Source organism: Schistocerca americana, chromosome 1, assembly GCF_021461395.2.
Source record: "Schistocerca americana isolate TAMUIC-IGC-003095 chromosome 1, iqSchAmer2.1, whole genome shotgun sequence".
In the NCBI taxonomy this organism is placed as follows: domain Eukaryota; kingdom Metazoa; phylum Arthropoda; class Insecta; order Orthoptera; family Acrididae; genus Schistocerca; species Schistocerca americana.
This window is the reverse complement of record NC_060119.1, coordinates 666,040,839-666,061,157: the sequence shown is the minus strand read 5'-3', so window position 1 is coordinate 666,061,157 and position 20,319 is coordinate 666,040,839. Positions and strand designations below refer to the sequence as shown.

At 38.9% G+C, this 20,319-nt stretch overlaps 1 protein-coding gene across 1 annotated transcript in view; it reads right to left on the bottom strand.

Annotated features, from left to right (window-relative positions):
• LOC124608554 (RNA helicase aquarius) overlaps window positions 1-20,319 on the bottom strand; it is a 339,510-nt gene that overhangs the window by 195,007 nt on the left and 124,184 nt on the right. The window contains exons 7-8 of the mRNA XM_047139996.1: window positions 11,023-11,136; window positions 9,362-9,465 (exon numbers count right to left, since the gene is read on the bottom strand). Coding sequence (XP_046995952.1) covers window positions 9,362-9,465; window positions 11,023-11,136 — 218 coding nt within the window. The remainder of the gene's footprint in view (window positions 1-9,361; window positions 9,466-11,022; window positions 11,137-20,319) is intronic.

Below are 20,319 nucleotides of genomic sequence, written 5' to 3'. Positions count from 1 at the left end.
TATTTTTAACTGCCAATTATCAAACAAAAAATCCACCACCTTCCATAGAAACTATTACCCAGGCATACTTACTTATTCAGTTTGAAATGTAGTAGCGAGACCACTAATTCACCTGTATAGAAACTGCAGAATCAAGTGTAAGGTGCACTTAACAAAAAGTTTGTCTAACCATGAAAAATGAAACATATGAGCTTTACATAACCAATATGCAGCAGAAGTCAATAACAACACTACACCATACACCCTTCAAGCACAATGCTATCAGTGATATGCAGTCGTTAATATACTTTCAACATACAGTAAATCAGTCTAGGCTTGTGCAAAACTCAGCTTGTCCTTTTCTCACATGACATTCTGTGAACCAGAGAACAGCAGACTGTTGATGAAGGCCTCAGAATTATTATTTATTTATCATATGATGAAAACAAATACAAATATCTGTGGACAAAGGTTCACAATTATATACTCATACAATCTAACATCTCTAGATCTAATTCCCTTATCTATTCAATCACTTCATCTGATGTGTAGTGAGTGCCTATTATTGTTCCTATGTACACATGAAGAGAACAGTCCGCAACAATATGGCGGTCTGTCTGTAATGAGGCACCACAGTCACAATTTGCAAAATCAGCCCATCTCCACTTCAGCAGTAAATAACCACATTTGCCTTGTCAGGTTCAAATCTGGTTTAAGATTCTTCAGTGACTTCTGGGGAGATAGAATCCTTCCACATGGAAGGGTTTTCAACTAGATCTATGTTGATGACTCATGACTTCTCCCACTGGATTTTCCATGAATGGATGACACTGAAGGAGGATCAAACGAGTTTGTTTCCTGCGTGCCATTATAGTTTTTTTGACTTCAAGTGTTAATGTTTTGCTTGTGCAGTATCTTGATGAATGGGTAGCTGACGATTTGTTTGTATGTTGTTACGGACATTCAGCAGAGCTTCTGATCTTCTCAGAGCTGGAGGTGGCATATTGCTTAGAACAGGATGTCATAGGATGTTCGTACTCTGAATACATTTCGCAACTACTTGCACTGCCTGCTTGAGTTGCACTTCTATCTTCTTAATGTGATCCAGGTCCCACAGCAGTATTCAGCAGCGCAGTATGACATGGTCAAGGCTGTGGATCTTAAAACATGAACATTAGCTACCCATCTGGTACCAGCAACTGTTTGAAGAACTTTATTTCTCATTTTGACTTTAGCATTACAATCTAGAGATGCTGCTAGAAATTTAGAGTTCTATCTACTGCTATTCCCTAGTATTTTGATTTACTGCAGTTTGGTAACACTTCCCCGCTGAATGGGATTTATGGTTTGTAATTTGCCAGTCAGCTGTGAAGGCAAAATGTAGATATAACTGTTTTCTGAAGATTTGGGTGGAGGCACGATTCCTTGAAGTATAACCTTTGATTACTCTACGTGTAACCACCAAGTGATGCTAAGAAAGTAACAGTGATAAGATGAAACTGAACAGTCTGAAAAGTCCTCTTGGTCACACAATGTACAAGAAGTCTGAAGGCTCAGCAATGGAAAAGGTTCTCACATGTGTGAGAAGGTCAAAGATTTTTAACCCAGTTTGTTATCCCAAATGTTGAGGGTTCATCAGAGGCAAGTGTTTTGTCAGGAGTGTCCCAGGGGAAGTGTGATAGGTCTGCTCTTGTTATTTCCATGCATAAACGATCTAACAGATAGGGTAAGCGCAGCAGTCTGTGACTGCTGATGACGCTTTACTGTGTGGGAAAATGTCATTGTTGAGTGACTGTGGAGGATACAGCAACTCATCTAAACAGAATTTATATTTGATATGATGAGTGGTAGTTTGTTCTCAATCAAAAAATAAATAAATAAATAAATAAATAAATATTTAATGCAGACAAATAAGAAAAACAATCCTGTAATGTTGGAATACAATATCAGTAGTGTGCTGCTTGACAATCACATTAATTAAATATTTTGGCACAACACTGCAAAGCCATATGAAATGGAATGAGCACATAAGATTGATGATAGGGAAGGCAAACAATTTCGTTTTATTGGAAGGACTCTAGGAAAGTATAGCTCACCTATACAGGGGACCGCATGCAGAGCACTTGTGTGAACCAATTTTTAATACTGCTGGAGTATTTGGGATCCACACCAGATCAGATATGCTACTAGATTTGCTACCTATAGGTTCAAGGCAATACTCTACAGCTATCTGAGAAGATACATTAAGGAAAGGCAAACTTATGTCTATGGTATTTGTCGACTCTGAGAAAACTTTTGACAATGTTGAGTGGATTACACTGTTTGAAGTTCTGAAGGTAGCAGGGATAAAATGCATGGAGTGAAAGGCTATTTACAACTTGTATGGAAACCAGACAGCAGTTATGAGATTGAGAGGCATGAGAGGGAAGCAGTGGTTGAGAAAAGAAAGAGGCAGATTTATGATCTATCCTTGATTATTTTCCTTCAGTACATGAGTAAGCAGTAAAGGAAACCAAATAAAAATTTGGAGAAGGAATTATGGTTCAGGGAAAAGATACAAAAACTTTAAAGTTTGTCAACGACATTGTAATTCTGTCAGAAACTGCAAAGAACTTGGAAGAGCAGCTGAACAGAACAGACAGTGTCTTGACAGGAAGATATAAGATGAGTGTCAACGAAAATGGACTGTAGTTGAATAAAATCAGCTATACAGAGGAAATTGGATTAGGAAATGAGACGCTAAAAGGAATAGAAGAGTTTTGCTATTCAGGCAGTAAAATAGCTGATGATAACTAAAGTAGAGAGAAAATAAAATGTAAATTTGAAACAGCTAGAACTGCTACTTGGGCAGCAAAATACTTATGATGGCTGAAGTAGAGAGGACATAAAATGCAAACTGGCAACAGCAAGAAAAGCTGTTCTGAAGAAGAGAATATGGACTTAAGAGTTAGGAAGTCTTTTCTGAAGATTTTTGTCTGGAGTGTAGCCTTGTATGGAAGTGAAACGTGGGCAATAAACAGTTCAGACAACAAAAGAATTGAATCTTTTGAAACAGGCTATGGAAGAATGCTGAAGATTAGCTGGATAGATCATATAACTAATGAGGTGGTGTTGGCAGGAATTGAGGAGAAAAGAAATTTGCGGCACAACTTGACTAAATGAAGCAATTGTTTGATATGACACATTCTGAGATATCAAGGGATCACTAATTTAGTACTGGATGGAAGTGTGGGGAGCAAAACTTGTAGAGGGAGACCAAGAGAGGAATACAGTAACCATATTCAAAAGGATGTAGGTTGCAGTAGTTATTTGGAGATGAAGAGGCTTGCACACAATACGGTAACATAGAGAACTGAATCAAACCATTTTTCGGACTGAAGACTACACCACCACCACCACCACCACAAACAACAACAACAACAACAACAACAACAGGTTTGATCGACATACAAGTATTACAGAAATGTTTTGTGAACTTAAATGGAAACCATGCTGGAAAGATGAGGTTCTTTTCTTGAAGCACTACTAAGAAATAATCATCCTGGCAAATTAAAACTGTGCGCTAGACCAAGACTCAAACTCGGGACCTTTGCCTTTCTTGAGCTGTGTGCTACTGAACTAGCAATACAAGCGTGGCTCACGGCCTGTCTTCATAGCTTTATTTCCGCCAGTACCTCATCTCTTATTTTCCACCTTTAATCTGCCACTCAAAGGGACGACCATAGAGGTAATACAAGTGTATGCACCGCAGGCAGGTTGCACTTCTGAGGAGAAGCAAGAGTTTGAAGAGGAAATGCAGAAGCAGATGGGAAGGAGGAATATGATAGTAATGGGGGATTTAAATGCACACATTGGAAGAGAAAGACAAGGCTGCAAAAGTGTGCTTGGACCAGAGGGGTTGGAGCTGCCGAAATGAGGAAGGTGAAAGACTATTTGAGTTCTGTCAAAGGAGTGACTTGCTAGTTGGGTTCAAAATGGGTCTAAGCACTATGGGACTTAAAATCTGAGGTCATCAGTTCCACAGACTTAGAACTACTTACACCTAACTAACCTAAGGATATCACATACATCCATGCCCAAGGCAGGATTCGAACCTAAGACCGTAGCAGCAGTGCGGTTCCAGACTGAAATGCCTAGAACCGCTCGGCCACAGCGGCCGGCTGCTGGTTGAGAACTCTTGGTTCAGGAAAAAGGAGAGCCACAAGATTACTTGGTACAGTCATGACTTAAAGAGAAAGTCGATAGTTGACTACTTGCTGTACGATAGTGAGATGAATAGGATCATCACTGACGTTAAGCTAATACTACCAGAGGCCTTGGATAGCAACCACCATTTGCTGGTAAAGAACCTGAGAGGGACTAAGGACAATAAAGGGACAGAAAACCAGAAAAGACATATAAGGGTACGGAAGTTGAAGGAGGAAGAAAGCAGGCTACAGCACCTACAAGTAGTAAAGGAAAGCATCCCAAAGGATGAACCAAAAATGGTAGAAAAGGAATGGGGTAGATTCAAGGGAACATTAGTAAGTGCAGTGGAAGCAATATGTGGGAGGACAAGCAACAAAAAGAGATGGAAAAAAACACCCTGGTGGAATGATAAAACAAAGGATATAGTACAGAAGAAGAATAGAGCCTTTAGAGTATGGTTCCAGAAGAGATCAGTAGAGACAAGAGAAGAGTGTCAGGTAAGAAAGAAATAAGCAAAAAGAGTGGTGGTGGAGGAAAGAAGAAAAAGGATGGAACAGTGGACCAGAACGATGGAGGAGGATAGTGAAGGTTCAAAAAAGGTGTTATATGGGGTGATTAAAAGTAAGAGAAAGAACAGTATGACAGATTATGCTCGAATGGTGAACAAAAGTGGACAAGGGGTAGAGAATAAGGAAGAACTCAAGAATATGTGGAAGGAGTATTTTGAAGAACTCCTGAACTCGAATGGAAATCTGAACAAGGAGGAACAAGCCGAGGAGAGAAAGGGTAGGAACAGCAAATAGAAAAAGACCTTACATGGGGAAAAGTGGAAGAGGCACTGGGCAAGATGAAGGAAGGGAAGTCTACAGGTCTGGATGAGCTAAGTGTAGAGATGGTGAGAGCAGCAGGAGAGGTGGGGATACAATGGCTATATCGAGTAATGAAAATTGTGAGGAGATGGAAGATGATCCCAGAAGACTGGAAGAAGGGAATAATTGTTTCAATCTTTAAGAAGGAAACACTGATGAGTCACTGTGCAAAGATTTTTGAGAAAATTTTGGAAGCACGAATTCGGGCAAAATTAGAAGGAAGAATAAGAGAAAAGCAACATGGCTTCAGAAAAGGAAGGTCCACGGTGGATCTAATTTTTGTGTAAGACAACTGCAGGAACAGCACTATGAATATGGAATAGATCTACTAATGACTTTACTGGACACTGAAAAAGCGTATAATAGTGTACGTAGAAGCAAACTGTGAAAAGCCCTGGAGAACAGAGGAGTAGCAAAACAGATTATTTTGAGGATAAGGGAAATGTACCATGGAAGTGTGAGCTGTGTGAAAGTGGGAGGAGAGAGATCAGCTTGGATTGAACAGAAGAACGGCCTGAGGCAGGGAAGTGCACTTTCACCATTACTCTTCATTGTAGTGATGGATGATATAATGAGTACAGTAGCACAAGTAATTGGTGACAGGAAGATGAAAGCTATGGTGTTTGCAATGACTTGATGATTTGCGGGAATGAGGAGGAGGAAGTACAAGAGCAGTTGGATGTATGGGAACGAACAGTACAAGAATATGGGATGAAATTTAGTATAAGTAAGAGTGAGATGATTATCACAACAAGAAAGAAGGAGAGAGGAACAAACTGGAATAACAACTGGTGGGGAACAATTGAGGAGAGTGGAGAGTTTCAAGTACCTAAGAAGCCTGATACAGGAAGACGGAAAAAACGACAGAGAAATAAACAAGCGGAGGAGAAACGCACAAGAATTTTGGAAGAGTGTCAGAAGCCTGATATGGAGCAAGGATGTACCCCAAATCAGTAAAAAGCTTATATACCTGTCATACTACGTTCCAATCCTGACATGTGCATCAGAAACCTGGGTTAAGAAAGGAAGAGAGAAATGCAAAGTACAAGCTAGTGAGATTAAATTCTTGAGAAACAGTACTGGAGTGACAAAGATAGACAGGTTAAGAAATGAGAGGATCAGAGAGTTAATGAAGGTGAAACCATTACAGGAAGAGAGAGAGAGAGAGAGAGAATTCAAGGCTGAGATGGTATGGATACGTTAAGAGAATGGAGGAAAAGAGGATACCCACGAGGATACACGAGATGAAACTGGAAGGAAAGAGACCAAGAGGAAGACCGAGAGACATATCTGAAAGGAGTAAAGGAATGCGTCCAGAAGAAAGGAGAAGACTGGACCAAGGTGAAGACTGAGAGATGGTGGCAAGACAGAAGACGATGGAGAAGCCTATGTTCCATACAGACCCGGCCAGAGGCAGGAAACTGTCCAAGATGATGACAAGGATGAATCTGCCATGCAAATTCATATCAGTGCACACTCCACTTGAGAGTGAAAATTTAATACTAGAAACATCCCCAGGCTGCGTTTAGATCATGTTTCCACAATATCCTTTCTTCCAGAAGAGCTAGTCTTGCAAGTTTCGCAGGAGACCTTCCGTGGCATGTGGAAGGTAGGATATGAGGTACTAGTCGAAATAAAACTGAGGACGAGTCATGAGTCATGCTTGGGTAGCTCATTCGCTAGAGCATTTGCTTGTGAAATGCAACAGTCCGGAGTATGGATATCAGTCCAGCACATAGTTTTAATTTGCCAGGAAGTTTCATATCAGTGCACAATCAGTTGTAGAGTGAAAGTTTCATTCTGACAACACCCCCAGGCTGCTTCTAAGCCATGCTCTGCAATATCCTTCCTTCCAGGTGCGCTAGTCTTGCAAGTTTTGCAGGAGAGATTCTGAGAAGTCTGGAAGGTAGGATGTACTGTCAGAAACAACACTGTGAGGAAGGGTTGTGAGTTGTGCTTGGGTAGCTCAGATGGTAGAGCACTTGTCTGTGAAAGGCAAAGGTCCCAAGCTCAATTCTCAGTCTGGCACACAGTTTTAATCTGCCAGGAAGTTTCATATCAACAAACACTCCAATACAGAGTGAAAATTTCATTCTGGACTATTGAGAAAGTTTAAGAGTACCAGCTTTTGCAGCTTACTGCAGAATGATTCTACTGCCAACAATGTGTATCTCGCGTCAGCATATAAACAATCTTTTTTCCCCACTCTATTTATGAGTTGAAGAAGAAGGGGAATGACATGTTACCCTCCACCATGCAGCCTTCGATGGCTCGTGCAGTACATGTGTATACACAGATGTACAAGCAAAGTTTATATGATTGGCAGTGCATTCTGAATAATGGCTCAAAACCAACTCATGGCAACAAATGAAATAAATAAAATATAATAAAGCATTGTTTAAATCAGGAGTTATGACACTATGGTTTGCAGACAAGATGCGGTTTGCGACATCAGTTCACTTGGCTCCTCGACAGTACTCGAATTTGCTTGATAAAACATATAGAACGTGAGAAGTATCTGCCCTACTGCAGGCGTTACTAGGACTACATGCAGCCATTAAACCTGACACTGGAGCTTCTGCAGCAGAATTCATGAATGGTGAACACTCAGACTGCCTTCAGAATTTTTTGAGTAACAACGTGGTCACCCATCTACTATCACGCTACTTCAGCAAGTCAATAATTCCATTTCTAAACTTTGTCTATCGTCAGCATCCTGACATCATCCGGATATCCTTGTACACAAAGATCTACAGATATGCTCTTGGATCATGTTGCATACAAGTCAAATCACCATCACACACACTTTAGATGGGCCCTTGTCCCATTTTGTCCTGTGTCAAATTCATCGGGCAACATGCACTCAATCACCATCAGTTCCAGGCTTTTCTTGAAGAAATTGATTCTGATTTCTGTGACTTGCCTTATCACATAGCAGTGAGGTGTCTCAGCTGCGGTTAAGCCCCGTTTCATTTTTACAAGTTCCAAAATGAAATAGATGACTTTTTTCTCACTGAAAAAGAGAGCTGATCCACAGCTGTCACATCCTGGCTGGCCATCAATGTTGTCATTTTTGGTCGACATCACTTCCCACCTCAATGAACTCAACTTTTACTTTACGAATAGGATAATCTCATCTGTGGTCTCTACAGAATCAACAAAGAATCTGAAGCACAATTTGAAGGAGAAGGCTTTTCTCATTTTCATTTCAAAGAGTTTTGTGCTAAAATTCCTGAAGATACCATCCTTCATTTTCTGAAAAAAAAAAATATTTTTGTCTTGAAGAAGCATTTATTGCAGAGATTTTTATTTCAGATCCTGACAGAACTGAGAGTGACATTCTTCAGTTCCAGAATCCAGTGGATTGTAACCTTGATGATGAGCAAGTTAAACTACAGTTCGAGCTGGTACATATCAGCTGGATACAAAAGAAATAAAACTGCTCAAATTACCAATTAACTATTTGTTATGGAATATAACTGTTTTTGACCTGTAACTATCTTTATCAGATAGCCAAGTTTAATCAAAATTGATCAGTTCCTAATGTGAAGGCAGTCACCATTAATTGAATACTGGTAGTTATACAGATTTGAAGCATCAGTCTTGTTTCTTCTGTGTCAGATCTTATACCTGACATTTTCTACAACAGCACAAAAACACACATGTAGTAAACTGTTTCTTCAGCCAGAAAGATATAAATTTGCATAAAGAGTAAAGAACATTTCAAGGTCGAAAAAACAGTTGCACAATGATATGCACAATACACATCACCTTAGTAATGTAACGAGCCTTGTTTCTATTGTGACAGGTTACCAGTCAGACTGTTTTCCATGTAATAAATTCATAGTGATTAACCACTTTCATTATGACAATGGATTTCCATTTGCTGAGAGGACTAAGATATGTGCAGTGAAGAGGTGCAATGGGAAAAGCAAATGGTTACTTTTGCATAAGGCATTCATTACAAAAATGATACACTGTACTTGTATAAAAGACATTTCATGACATACTAGCTGTATAAGTATATAATGTAGGTTTAAGTACCCTTCCTCAAATATAATGTATTTCATTCTAATTGACCCACAGCTATTTACCAAAAGAGGCTTGTAAAGTGCAACACCCCAAAAATATCAATGTAACATAGATGTGAAAAATTCTGAATCAGCCTGCATTAAAATTCTGACTTCGATAATAATCAATAGTCTTTTAATTAGCATGTATTTATTTCATCACATATCTCTGTATACAAATTGCTACATGGAAACAGCTATTACTAGTTTAATTAAATCAGATACCCAAAAGATGAAAACAAAAAATATACCAACCTCAAAGAACCAAAATGTTTTAACAAAGAATCCCTTGTATCAACACTTGCAACATTTGCAAGAGAAAAACTTCTGAGTTCTGGAAATTTTGCAAATGCAGCCTTCTGCAAAAAAAATGAAGTTCAAGAAGAAATTAAATATATTTTGTACACATATGCACTGGTACATTGCAAACACATAAATAATTCGGTACCATCTGTATTATTCTCTTTTATTGGTTCTCTATGTGCATTACGATTTTTACACACATCACATAGCTGACCCAAATCATTTTTGAAAGAAGATTGTTACATGGCCTAAATATCACACTTAATACTGGCATTTGTTAAGAAAATCAGGACTGTGGCTTACCACTGCATTATTTATCCTGTTACAGTAGTGTGCCTGAAATTGAGGATGACATGCTTGTTCACATACAGTTTTTACAGTATTTTGTATTTCATAGAGTGAAACTGAGATGTATTAGTGAAACGTGAGAAGCACAATGAGGAAGATAGCTGTGAAGGGTAGCACTTCACGCTTTATGTCTATAATGAGTTATAATAACAAGATAAGTAATTAGATCATGAAAACACCTGTACTAGCATTATCAGTAAGATACAGTGCTTTAGAGCAGTGTCAGCCCCATTTATTTCTTCATTTTAATTTTCTGATCTCTTTCATCCCACTCATTGTCCTCATTTGTTAGATTCTTTCATTTTTTTCTGCTCATGCTTTTCACTTCTGATATACATCACTTTATATTGATTTGCAACTTTTCATCCTGTCTTGCATTCTTCCTCACATAATAGTATCAGAGAAAGTAAGTAAACTGTTCATTATTTCAAGAGCAAATGCCATAATTGTTTATACATTTCTCTCAGTGTGAGAAGTAAGTAAACTGTTCATTATTTCAAGAGCAAATGCCATAATTGTTTATACATTTCTCTCAGTGTGAGAAAAGACAGTCAATGACTTCTCGGGAAAATGTTTGCCTTATCTACACAACTTGTACCCAAGCATGCACCTCTTTGTCTGAGGCAAACTGGTGACCACTAATCTCTCTTCAGGGGCCCAAAAATTTAGAAATCACATGGTGAGATACTGGGATTGTATGGAGGATGTGTAATGGCTTCCCAGCAAAACTTCTGCAGCATATTCGAAACAACTAGCAGGCCCATGCTGCCAAGAGTGTTTCGATTACACTGCAGAAGTTTTGCTGGCAAACCCTTACAAATCTTACATACAGTCCCAATATCTCACCATGTGTTTTCCATATTTTTGGAGCCCTGAAGAAAGACATGCATGGCCACTGATTTGCTTCAGATAAAGAAGTGCACACCTGGGCACAATCACGGCTCTGTACTAATACGTTAACTGAATATAAAGAAAACAGTAACATAAGAGAGGCTTATTTAGTCAATAATTCTTGACCATGTTTGTGCAATGTTAAATTTATTATAGATATGAATATTCTGAAGCATATGACAGTCTTATTCTGTGAGCAGTTTTCCCTTGCCCATGTTACGTGCTTAATTATTTCTGAAAGCTACACTGACAAAATGGAATCACAAACATTTAAATACATACTAAAATTCCAAGAAGCCTTCTGAGATGTCTGATTGATATATGAAGTGCTACCTGAAAGGCTTGCATCTAATATCAACAGTTAGAAGACTTACCTGTAATGATGTTATTTTTGAGTAATGTTGCTGCGTCATATCATGGTCAGTTAATGGATCCCCAGTTGAATCACTTATCTCAAAACGTGAATAAAACTTCAGCATATCAAGCAACTGAAACAACACAACAAAAGTGTGAGCTGTAAAGTGAGAAATCTATGAAACGTGAAAGACAAAGGAATCTCACTTTTCTTTTTCACCGTACATTAATTTTATAGGACACATTTTCCATTATTATTCTTAGATGAATGTGCCAAAATTCACATAAAAGAATGTAGAACACCTTCACATAGATCAATAAAAAATTTTGTCATAATCTAAAATTAGAGAGCAAGTGCTCATTTAAATTAATAGCTGTCCTCTTGTCATAATACAACATACTCTGTGTAAAAATGAGTCATTCACAGACTAATGGCTACTCCCACAAGAGTATAAGTTCACACATACAAGAACACCACCCTAATAGACAGGTTAAGGTTACTCCACAGCCCAAGAGTAGCAGAGAGGCACCACAATCAAACAGTTGTTTAAACACATCTTTCCTCAATTATTATTCTTCACCACCTGTTGCACCTCCCCAAACCCACTCCAAGTCAAGTGTGAAATACATAGCACATCATAAATCATCATATTGTATCACACTACAATCCCTGCAAGTCTCCACACCTGCCATATCTGCTCGTTCTATATATTTCCCCCGTCATTGTACCAGCCTAAGGGTGACAGGTATATTTTGCTTTGTCTTCTCTGCAAGTCAGATTTATTGTGGTACTTGCAGTATTAAAGAAGATAAAAATTTTGTTGGTTCAATAATCCCTAGCCTGGTCTCATCACTTCACAATCACATTTGTTTCTATATTAATTAGAATAAAGTGGTTTCCTGCATAATGTTCAGTTTGATTAGCTGAGAACACATTATGACAGCCTTGATCTGAGCACTGCTCTGTTCAGTGGACAAATCAGGAAATGGTCACTGCGGTGTAAGTCATCTACACACTTCCCACCATTGAGTAATGGGTTGTAGGTCAGAAAGAAAAATGAAAGATCGGTGGAGGCCTTGTTCTAGTATTGAATTAGTTACTATGCCTCATGTTCAAAAGCCATACAGCATATGCTAACAAACCAAGTGAAGTGGCACAGTGTTTAAGGCAGTAAACTGTTTATTTGGGAGAAGCAGTGTTCAAATCCCTGTCCAGCTATGTCCAGTGAAAAAGGAGATGAGACCTTAGTGACAAGCTTAAAATAAGTGCATTTAAAAACACTCTCTATTAAAAAAATAAAACAGGATGTGCTGTTTGGACATCATCACTTTACAGAGGAGACAAAGTGTTGTCAAGCTTCAGCGTTTTGTTTTCCACTGATAACCAAAGTCAGAGCACTCGGATGTGAATAAGGGCACCAACAGATGGGTGTCACAACGATAATGGGGTGATACTCCTGTCTGAGGATGTCAGCATAAGGTAAAAGATTTCCTTTAAGAATGGTGAAGGGAATATCACCGTGTGGTTGTGGATCCCTTTATGGTACATCTTATTTGTAGTGTTCATAGTGAGCTATTCCTTGTTACAAGCATCCAACAGCTGAAAATATAAGGTAAGCACCAAGTTAGAGCCCGGCATCCATATCTCCAGGGTTTCCATTTCTGTAGCTTTCTTTGCTAATCAGTCTGCAAGATAATTTCCCAGAATCTCTACATCACTTTGGGTCTAAATGAATGCAAAACGAACAGGTTCTGGGTACACTGTGACTTACAGCCTGAATGCTGCTTAGGGAGTCACTACAAATTGTGATATTTTCATGAGTGTGAGTACAAGTATAAAGGACAGTGTGGATAATGGTATTAGTTCTGCAGCAAAATCCTACACTCAGGCAGCACCGAGTGTTATTCGTGGCTCTTAGAATAGAGAGATAGCCTGTGTGATCATCAAACATTTAGCCATTACTACTGATCGCTGCCAAACCAGGAAATTCTCCAAGGACTGAGAGAAATGAACAGTGGAATGCAGGAGAGCCTACAGTTTCCTTTGGTCCGATGGAAACACACAGCCAGATTTTGAATGATATACACAGCACAAGGAGTTCACAAAAGTAACCTGATGATGGGGTTCACTGGAAGAAGATGGTGGTCAGAGTGGCTGCTACATCACCAAATGTAAGTTGCCATTGTGGGAGGCAAACCCTGTTAACGAAGAGGAAGTGATGATTTGGGTGTTAAGAGTAGCTGTGGCCACATACTGCAAATTTAGTAATATTTGGTGATGTTTGACCCACAGAGGTGGTATCTCAGCCTCTAACAGGAGGCTGTTCAGAGTTCTCATCTGAAAGGTGTTAGTTGTGATCCAATCCCATGGCAGTAAACAGAATCCAGTAGTTATTATGTTGAAATGGCAACTAATCCATAAGCCAGACATCTGTATTCCAGTCAGTCAGGATAAGACTTGTCATTTGTATAGATGCAAAAGGAAAGAGTGGTTCGCACTATGAGACAGCAGAGTGTGTTGATCTTTAGTTGACACTTTTTTTAAGCTGTCAAATATGTAAGAAACACGTCTACTGAGCATCAAACAAAAGCTCCAAAACCAGTATGATTCTATCACACTGAGCTGTTCGTTGCAAAGGTAAAGTTCTCGATGTGGATGAATGATTCTTTGTTGGTATAAGTGCATAACGCTTGTTTTCACAGTGTCCAACTGGAAAGCTGGGATGAGGGTCTAGGATCATGCTTCCCTGATGGCATCTTGTAGCTGCATTCCAGTAACATTCTTAGTTGAAGAAACTCATTACACCATATCAAAAAGAGATTCACTCAGCACAGACCATTGTGGGACTCTACTGTGCTGTGTATGGAGAGCACTGAAGAATGCTCCAACTGAGACACAGATCGAGGGAGGAGGGGGGAGGGTAGAGATGGAAGGACAGAAAATTCTGGATAAAAATTAGTAGGATGCCTCAAAATCACATTTGCAAAGTTCAATAATGAAGTGGTAAAACCGTCAAAGGCCTTCCTTAAGTCAAAGAAGATAGTAGTGAGGTGCTGGTGACAGACAAAAACTGCCCTTATAGCAGACTCCAATCAAGTTAAGTGGTCAGCTATGAATCTGCCCTTTGCAAATCCACATAGGCTGTTGCACAAAAGGCCACTCGTCTCAAAGAGTCCACCACAGGTATTGGGGTCATTATTCATTCAAGCAAATTACACAAAACAATCATAAAGCTGATAGGTTTACAGCTGCCCATTTCATACAGGGTTTTCCTAGTTCCAAAATGGGCTATCACGCTAGGTTGGAAACACACATTCACAAACCAGATAAAATTGAAGACCACAAGTATGAGGTATTAGTGAGCCATGGTTAGAAGCTGTAGCATTTGAGAGTCTTGATGCCATGTCATTGCTAAGGACAGCAGCACTGATGAGCTCCCATTCACTGAAAGGAGTGTTATGTGGGTACAGATGTTGAGTAGTGTTGTGTAGACAGAAGGTGGTGGGGTAGTTGTTAGATGTTGATGGTTGAGCACAGCGTGCTGCAAAACGTTCTGCCATAACAGTAGTGCCAGAATGAACAGTTCTGTCTAACAGGAGACCGGAAATGCTACTACTTAGCTGGCAACCAAAGATACAATGTAACTTCGCCCATATCTGTGAAGAAGAGGTACAGGTCCCTACAGTAGTGAGTTGCCTTTCCCAACATTCTTTATTCTGGTTTTTGGCACAATAGCACGCCTGGGCATGGAATCATTTAAAGGCAATAAGATTTAACACTGACAGTTGACACTTACACCATTTCAGTGCCCGTCTGTAATCTTTGATTACCTTAGCATTTTCCTGTGTCCACTATGGGACTGTTTTCTTATGACATGTTTCTGAAGAATAGGGAATCAATTATGTTGCTTTTAGTATTGGAGTAGTTGTGTCCTCTACTAAGTTGTCAATTTTCCCTTGTAGAGTAGTACTGGATGGTAGGGCAGGCTCAAAAACATGCAAATCGGCTTTCCTGAGGGAACACTATCAACAGTGCTTGGTTGATTAAAAGTGTGAGAAAATCATAACACTCAGAAATGATCAGGGGCCATTGTGTACCATCCATTGGGTTGAAGGGAGGAGGGTTGAGCTATAGACTGAAAGATCAATGGCTGTATATGTCCCATGTGCCACTCTAAAATGAGTTGGTGTCCCACTGTTTAGTAAAATTAAGTCAAAGTCTATCATTACTTGTTCTGCTAAAGTACCCTGCTTAGAAGTTCTATTATTGCCACACAATATGTTGAGGGGGCTGAAGTCACCCAGGAGCAGAAAAGGTGGAGGTAACTGATGGATCAGGTCAGCTATCTCTTGATATGTCAGATCCCCATCTGGAGGGAGATAAACATTACAGGGAGAGTAACTCATAGTCGCCTCTATGTGAGCAGCCACATCATCTAATGCTATATTGAGTGAATGTTGTTCACTAAATATGCCCACAAGTACCAAAGTGCAGACACCACATGACATCCTTCAGGGTCTACTGTATTTTTTACAAAGGCATGACAATTACATAGGACAGGGGTATATATGTTTCAGGGACTCAAGATTCCTGAAGGGCCACACATACCACTGAACGTAAGATCAGTAAGTGTCTGCCTTCTGTCTGGTGTTGAAGGTAAATATTACAGTTCCCCTGAACAATGGCTGTAGGGGTACCAGGAATGAAGGGGCAGAAGCAAGAAGACATGTCACACTTCAGCCTTTACCTACGCCACTTCTTGAGTAGGAATGACAACAATGTGCATAATTTCAGTGTCAGTGCTTTATTAAAAGGCTTCTTCTACACACCGTGAGCTGCACTAGAAATTTTTTATTTGCCAAAACCAGTTTTCAGGTTTATAATCCCTCATCAGTGGCCTCTGGTACAAGGGAATGAACAACTGTATGTGCATCAATTTCTACAAAATGATAACTGATCTTATATAGCAGTAATATAAGTCTACTTACGTTATGCACTTCTATAGCAATGACAAGCTTGACAGTTAATACAACAGAATCCAAAATAAGTGTGATAACATAGTACACAGTTTGTACATTTACATTGTTGTTGTCAAATTTTAGGCAGTGACAATTCTTGATAATGTTTGACAAAGCTGTCATATAGAGTAAACATGGTACTGACAGGTCAACGAGTCTACATTACCTGTCTTTCGTTATTTCTGTGAACATACTTATATAAATCTGTGACATACATTCATATAATTATGTAAATCCAATTTCTGACAATTGGAATGTGAAGGTAGAATGCACAAAAGAAATAAGATTGCGAAGAAATCCAATGTATCAGTCAAATTCGACGATTTTTACATGCACGACAGACTCCAAACTAAAATTATTCAGTTAAAACACTGCTGAAATTCTGATATACATCCTATTCTGTACCTCAGTTCATAAGTATGTTGTCTAGTCGTTTTGTGATAAGTGTGTTTATTTCAGTTTCTTCTAGAATAATAAATAAAATGCCTTTTTCTACTTTGTGGAAAATGGTGATGTTTTTGTTAATGTCATTAGCAGAATGCTTGCATTCTCTTAAATGAGCACTGAATGCTAAGGGATTGGCTTCACTAGAGTTAGTATTTTCTCTAAATCTCATTTTGAAGTTTCTCTCTGTTTACGCATAATAAAATTTATCGCAACCACTACATGTTACTTTATACATCACTGACATATATTTGGCTCTTATCAGTATTGTGTATAAAACATGATCTTATATTGTTCTCCATCCTGAAACCAATTTGCAGTCCAGTTTTCTAAAACAACCAACTTATTTTGTCAGAAATGTGACCCCAGTATGGTAAGATTATAAACTTATATTTCTCAATTAGCTTGCTCTCTTCTATTGTAATCTGATGTCTACTCTTACTATGTTCTTTCTGGTTTTTGAAATTAGTTTCGGGTCACAGCCATTGTGAGATGCTACCTTCTCCGGCGTATGTAATTCAATATTAATACTCACATTGTTTAAAGGGTATTTGATCATCCTGTCAATTGCTGAGCAGAAATTTGCCTCTTTATGGGACCGTGGATTGCAAGAACTGCTGTGAATTATGCAGTCAGATGATGATGGTTTCTGGAATATGTTGAAAAGATGAATATTTCCTTCTCTTTTAAATGTCAGGTCCAAAAACTTACAACTCGTATTTTCTTCATGTTCTGCAGTGAAGGTGATGTTCTTACGTAGCTGATTAAATCATTGATGATGTGACTTACCAAATGAAAGCGCTGGCAGGTCGATAGACACACAAACACACACAAACATACACACAAAATTCAAGCTTTCGCAACCAACGGTTGCTTCATCAGGAAAGAGGGAAGGAGAGGGAAAGACGAAAGGATGTGGGCTTTAAGGGAGAGGGTAAGGAGTCATTCCAATCCCGGGAGCGGAAATACTTACCTTATGGGGAAAAAAAGGACAGGTATACACTCGCACAGCGCTTTCGTTTGGTCTCCGGGTTATCTGGATACTTCCCACTAACACCAACCTGTCAGAACTCCGGAGATATGAACTTGCCCTTCAGTATATCCTCTCTTCTCGTTATCCGCCAAGTTGCCGCCACTCATACCTCACCTGTCTTTCAACAACATCTTTGCCTCTGTACTTCTGCCTCGACTGACATCTCTGCCGAAACTCTTTGCCTTTACAAATGTCTGCTTGTGTCTGTGTATGTGCGGTTGGTTGCGAAAGCTTGAATTTTGTGTGTATGTTTGTGTTTGTTTGAGTGTCTATCGACCTGCCAGTGCTTTCGTTTGGTAAGTCACATCATCTTTGACTAAATCATTGATAACATATATTAGCTTCATCACGAATGCCACAGAACAAGAGTAGTGTATCATCTACATAACAGCAATAGTATATGACTTTCTTAGTTAGCTCATCAGAATTTTCAAAAAATTTGTTTTCAATAACAGAATATTTGCAAGTGTGCCTGACAGGCAGTTCCCCACAGCTAAACCTTCTTCTTGTTATATACTTGGCCATTAAAGGTAAAATAGTTCTGTGATATAACTAATTCAAAAAGGTTGCCTTATTTGTCAATTTCTGTATGACTCATTTTATTGAATTTGAATATGTCTGTTTTGATAAAGGATATAGTTTCAGCATTTGAGATGCTGGGTGTACATATTAGTGACATCTATGGAGAAGAATCTGCCATTAGTTGGGATGTGAATGTCTTTGATATGGTTTATCAGGTCTGCTGAGTTTTTAACTGTGAACATTTTGTCAAACATATAATTTTGGTTAATGATAACGTTAAGCTTTTTGCTTAATAATATGTTGAACTGTTTGTACAATTAACAGTCAGTCTTTTCTTTCCAAATTTTGGGTTGTCATTGCAGTTTGGGAAACTGAAGGTTCATCACTATACATTGGTCTTTTTCTCTATTAGTGAGCAGATTTCTCTATTAGTGAGCAAAAGGCTACACTTAGTTAGAGCTTTCTTTACTTAAACCTGATATTTATTACTGGGATCCCTATCAATGTGTATAATGTTATTTGTATTGAAGAAGGCTATGGTTTTTGGACATACTCCTCTTTTTTCCTCAAGAACGACTGTATTCCCCCTATCTGCCTTTAAAGCCAGAGTATTATGGGTAACCAATATTCTGTTAACACTATGTAAACTGCACATTTCTTCATAACATTTACTTCAGTTTTATGCATATTGTTTTTGCTGTATCAATAATCTTGGCTGCTTTGCTTGTAATACTGTTCTGTTCAACAATGAGAACTTTTTCAGCATCTAATGCTACTTTAATATGGCCAAACATAGACACAATAGGACTGGGATTTTGTTCCTGAGCTAAATTCTAGCTGAATCCTTCATGTGGTAAGCTGTGTTTTCTTGTGCTCACGTCTAAACTTGAGAGGTTGACAACTCTGTCATAAAACTTAAAATTATCACTACTCTTTTGTTCTAAGATGTTATTGTTAGAAAAGAGCACTTTAAATTTCTTTTGGTGTCTCTTTCTGACCTCTTGCCATTATTTTTCTACTAACTTGTTGACTGCTCTTAAAATATACTGAATGCAAATGTTTAATAAACATCTGAAAGCTGTGGTGCAGTAAGCATTCTCCTTTTTTAATGTCAGTGGTTGTTGGGCAGGGAGGGGGATGCAGCTGAGGACGCCAGGTCCATCTTCAGCTTTGATTTTTCTTGTCCTCTTTCTTCCTTTCATCTTTGTTCTCCTTGTGGAGTGTTAACTCCAGTTGGTAAATATTTTGTATGTGGAGTGTTAATTCTGGTTGGTGATTATTTTGTAATGTATCAGAAAGGTATGATGAACAAGTTCTCCTGTAACCCACAGTCCATGTCTCCATAGAGCCTTGGCTGCTGTCATGATGTGTGGTAACATTAGCCTGTTGAGAAGGTACAGGCTTGGAACAACAACGTTCCCGGTGTGGGTACAGTGTAAATAGGGCAAAGGGGTCCTGCCCTGTACTTGAAGATGAATTCAGGTAGTCCCCAGCACCTGACATTGTGGGAGAAGCAGAGGAGTTCACTTTTGTTATAGATAATGGGTTAGTTACTGTATCCACAATGTTTGTGGTCATTTGAGCTGGTTTTTTTCTCTGTCTCAGAATACAGGAAACGGTCAAAGGTTTTGTATTATTGTATCTTTTTCTCTTTCTTTTACACGCTGCAGTTCACTAAATGAAGGGAATGTGGTTCTCTGAAGCTAATACATCCTGGCCATGCGTTATTGCAGTGCCTGCAATCTCCACAGTTGGGAGGTATGGGGGAAGCATATCGTCATGTGTCCAAAACACAGAATTGTAAATCACCACATGAGGAGTGGGAAGTATGGCTTTACATCACAGCAGTAAACCATTATTTTGACTTTTTTCAGATAATGCATCCAGTTGGAAAATAAAGGCTTCAGTATCCACTCTACTATCATTCCCCATCAGATATGGGAAATATAATGGACATCCCATTTTTCCAAGTTTGTAACATGAAATATTGATGAAAACTAACACAATCACGTTGAGGCTCTTGAAGATGGTGATAGTGACAGGGATGTCACAGAGCTCCTTGCAGGAGAGCAATGCCTGTGACAGGTGTCACTGCTTTAACTAGGATTCAATTACTTTGCATGTTGGTAATGAATGTCACTTCCCTGAATTTTTCTTCAATATGTGCATCAAAGAAAAATAGATTTCTGCTCAAACGTACAAATTGGGTACTGAGTGGGTATGTCTCACTATTTGTATTGATGTCACAAGCTGCAACATTATCACGAATTGAACAATGACCCAAATATAAAATAAATTT